At 25.1% G+C, this 4,417-nt stretch overlaps 1 protein-coding gene across 1 annotated transcript in view; it reads left to right on the top strand.

Annotated features, from left to right (window-relative positions):
* Positions 1-2,808, top strand: part of LOC126909088 (uncharacterized) — a 5,350-nt gene extending 2,542 nt beyond the window's left edge. Inside the window, exons 2-3 of the mRNA XM_050691472.1 lie at positions 2,233-2,356; positions 2,420-2,808. Coding sequence (XP_050547429.1) covers positions 2,251-2,356; positions 2,420-2,673 — 360 coding nt within the window. The 5' untranslated portion in view covers positions 2,233-2,250 and the 3' untranslated portion in view covers positions 2,674-2,808. The remainder of the gene's footprint in view (positions 1-2,232; positions 2,357-2,419) is intronic.
* The last annotated feature ends 1,609 nt before the right edge of the window (positions 2,809-4,417 follow it).

Raw genomic sequence — 4,417 nt, 5'->3', positions numbered from 1 at the left:
GATGTGAATATTTTAATGTAATGTTTTAATACAATTATATATGTATGTAAGAGGTAAATATTGTCTTTTCTAATGGACGCGGGCGCGGCGCGCTGTCTACGTACATCATAAATATAGTATTATAGTGAGGCGCGTATGATCTTATTACATATGGTTAAGTTTTGCTCTTAATCCATTCAATCTACGAAAAAATTGTATAGAACCATATCGATTTGAAATTTTATTAGCTACATTTTTGTATAGAAGTACTTTTGAGATAAATTTAGTATTTTCAAAGATAATTTAATAAACGTGAAAAATTGCACTTAAAATCCAAGATGGCGGACACTTCCGGACCTATGAGGGATGGCGAATTTTTTTAGGTAAATCAGGAGCCTATAACCTAACTTTTTGCAAAGTTTCAAAACTTTCCGATTTAATTCCACCAAAAATCGTTTAATGACTGGACTACTCCACGTGCACGTGTTGTTATCTCGCGTATCCCGTTGTCTATGGCCTTGAGACTAGACTGTCGTAACACATTCATCCCATCCCACTCACTCCACGACGTTAACACTATTTTCCTGTATAATTTTTTGTTTTCGTACTCGTACATGCGGGCGTATCATCAATATTATATGTATATATAACATAATACATATATATAATAACTTAAAAGTTAAAAATTAATTTTAACTTTTTCGTTCGATATTCTTTAAAAGCGTGTTTCTCAGTTTTTTTAACTATATTTATTTTATTATTATTTCAATAATTCAATAAGAAAAGAATTACATTCAAAAAATTCTTCATGAAATTTTGTAGCACTATATTATATTAGTTAAAAATAGTAATTTTTTTTTGTTAAAATTTAAATAATTTAATAATAACAAATGTATGAATTCAGTTCAATTTAATTTTTATTTATTTTAATTTGTTATTATTGGCAAGATACTGAGTTTCATTATAATTTTCAATACTATCAATTTTTTTTTCTAAATTATGATAAATTTAATGAATCTTACTTTATTTGGTCTAGCTAAATAATATTTTTTTAAATAAATAAATTTTCTTTCATATTATTAGCAAAAATAAAGTTTTATTATTTAAAGTTTAGTATATTTTAGCTATGATGCAAAGCTGAGAAGGTATTAATTTTACTATTATTTAACTTTATTAACTTTTTTACAAAAACTAACTTTTTCAACTCAATTTTTGAAAATGTTCCGGAAATACTGCGTCCTTTAAACATATGTCAAATTAAAGCTTATGTCATGTACTATAAAATAAAAAAAAAAATTTGTCTCGACGGTCTATCTTCTATGCGCAAATGGCTACCGTATTCAATAATATGCTATTTTTGTGTTAATACTTGGTTTTGTATTTTATTTTATTTTAAAATATCTTATAAGGGCAATACACTGCCCTATTTTTTATAATTATTATACTTATAATAGGCTAAATTGAATAACTTTTTTTTTATTGGTTTTTTTAGATATATAATCATTAAAATTAATTAAATTCTGAATATTTCCATTGTAGAATCTTTTTAAACGCCAAAAGTTAATTAGAAATGATTACTATGATTTTTATTTAAGTGATCTATTACGATAAAAATGTAAAAAAATCTAACTTTTCTGATAAATATACTGTAAATAGTAATTATAAAATTTGCTGACAGCATATTTATTTTAACAATTTCATTTTTATCTATTTAATAATGTCAATTTCAAACTTGCAAATTGAGCTACTTGTTATGGTAATAAATTCATTTTTTGTTAAATAAAACTTTCACTTTAAAGGACAATAAAAAGTAGGTTCAAAATTATTACTTTTAACATATTAAAAATCAAAATCAATAATAATTTGAAAACAATTAATTTAAAAAATTATATAATATATAATTAAAAGAAATACTAATCTGTGTATTACTAAGGAAATAGCAGATCATGTAGCTTTTGGAATAATCCACTAATTTTTTAAAATTAAATACTATCTACAGATTTGCGTCGAAGCGTTTCTTATGATAGTGATTTTAATCACTGTCAGATATCATTATACTTGATCCAAGTATGCCACGTCACCACTAAACCGCGACTTTTTTAATATGCATCTAGTGGCTGTACAATTTTAATACGTTCATTTTAAATATTGAAGCTTTTCTGCCATATCACACTTTTATTAAATTATAATATAAATATTTACAGTACACTGTTCTTTTAATATTATTTTAATTACAAAAAAAAAAAAATTTAGTTTACAAGCAATGACCATATGGAAGTTTTGACAGTTTTGAGATTTAATACAGCATTCAATATTCTGCATGATTGCTTACACAAATATGACTGTTCGAAAATTTCTAAGGAAGATCTTTTGTGGGGTAATTAAACTAAACACTATCTATACAATTAAATGAATTAACTAACATTTTTAATATGCTTAGGATTTTTTAACAGAGACCCAAATTCACGAAACGATGAGCCAGATTTAAAATCATCAACTCATCAAATACTAGAAGTTGTTGTTCGTAATAATTCACCAGATTATTTTGTTGATACTATAAAGCGTTATATATATGGGCCTAATTGCAAACAACCATTCGCGGGATATTGTGCTGCTGCTTACTACACGTATTTGATTACTGAAAGTCCCAATTTAAATAATATATTCAATGAAATTAGACAATTAAAGTCATGAAATAAAAATTTTGTTTTTGTTTTTAAGTTATAAGTATTTAAATAACAATATTTTGTTCTATTTCTCGATTTTATATTATACATTTTTTACTTTAAAATGCTATAATTTTTTGAAAAATATATGAATCAATACAATTTTTTATGAGAAATAATATTTATTAATAATCCCTTTTTCATTTGACATACTTTATTTTAATCAGGATATTAATAAGGAACTAGCAGATCATGTAGCTTTTGGAATAATAAATCAATATTTTAAAATTTATTGCTATCTAAAGATTTGCATCGAAGGGTTTTTTTTATAGTGATTTTAATCACTGTCAGATATCATTATACTTGATCCAACTATGCCACGTCACCACTGTGCCGCACCCCCCTGTGCTGGGTTTATTTTTATTTTTTTGTTAAAATTTAAATAATTTAATAATAACTTATGTATAAATCCACTTCAGTTTAATTTTTATTCATTTCAACTTGTTACTATTGCCAAGATACTCATTTCTATTATAATTTTCATCACTATTAATTTTTTTTCTAAATTATGATATAAAATGATGAAAACATTAATTATCTTATCAACTACTAGATGGAGTAGTTTTTTGTAATACTTCAGCAAAATATTTTGTTAGAACTCTAAAGTAGTACATAAATGACCTAAATGCAAAAAACCTTTCGTAAAATATTGTACTGCTGCTTACTATACGTATTTGATTACTGAATGCCCCAATTAAAATAATATATCCAAAGAAATTAGACAATTAAAGTCATGAAATAAAAATTTTGTTTTTGTTTTTACGTTATAAGTATTTAAATGACAATATTTTGTTCTGTGGAATAATATGGTTCAATTAAACGTTTTCTTAATAATATTTTAAAATTATTTACACCAGATTATAACTTTGTGCTATCTCAGTGGTTATAAAATTAGTTTGAGAGCCGGAATCGAGCCTTGCTCTTACAATGAATGTTTTATTTAAATGGCTTTTAATTTTTATCACTGCCGTTGACAACAAAACTTGTTTTTGTTCTGCACAAGTCACATATGACTTGTTCATCACTATGCTCTTCGGGTATGTGGAGTAATGTACTACGTGCTTCTCCACATTTCCTGTAGCCTGAACATTTACATAATTGGTTTTCTGAATGATGAGCCAAACATACATTACAAATTTTCAATTGAGTAAGCTTTTGATGATGTTCTTTTAGTGTTAAGTCTAAAAAATGTTTGCAATGATATATAGCATGAGTTGTTTCATTGCATAAATACAGTGGCGCCGATGTGCAAAAAAAAAAATATTATGACAAAAAAATTTAAGGCCATTCAACCACCCACCCATCCCCTGTATGACATGAGCAAAAAAAAAATGGGTCCTTTGATTCAATATATTTCAATATATCTTTATATAAAATTAAAAAATAATCATAAACAATTTATCAACAAATAACTATGTTATCAATTTAAAAAACTATATATACATTTTAAAATGTATATTTTTGAGTGTAATGTTTCTGGTAAAATGATACTATTTTTTATTTCTTTAAAACATAATGTTAAGTGCAAATATTCGGACCGTAAGAGATTTAAATCTAATATCTTATACGTTTCACAAAATTTTTGAAATGTATCAAGTGGTAAAAGAGATGGATTTTCCATAAAGTTTGATTTCAAAATACTTAGAGTTTATAAATAGTTAAATTACTGTGAATTTAGCAGATTCGTAGCGAAGAGATTTTTATGATAGTGA

Source organism: Daktulosphaira vitifoliae, unplaced genomic scaffold (assembly GCF_025091365.1).
Source record: "Daktulosphaira vitifoliae isolate Bord-2020 unplaced genomic scaffold, ASM2509136v1 Scaffold_114, whole genome shotgun sequence".
NCBI lineage: Eukaryota > Metazoa > Arthropoda > Insecta > Hemiptera > Phylloxeridae > Daktulosphaira > Daktulosphaira vitifoliae.
The sequence above is the reverse complement of the archived record's forward strand: the minus strand, read 5'-3'. Positions and strand labels throughout refer to the sequence as shown.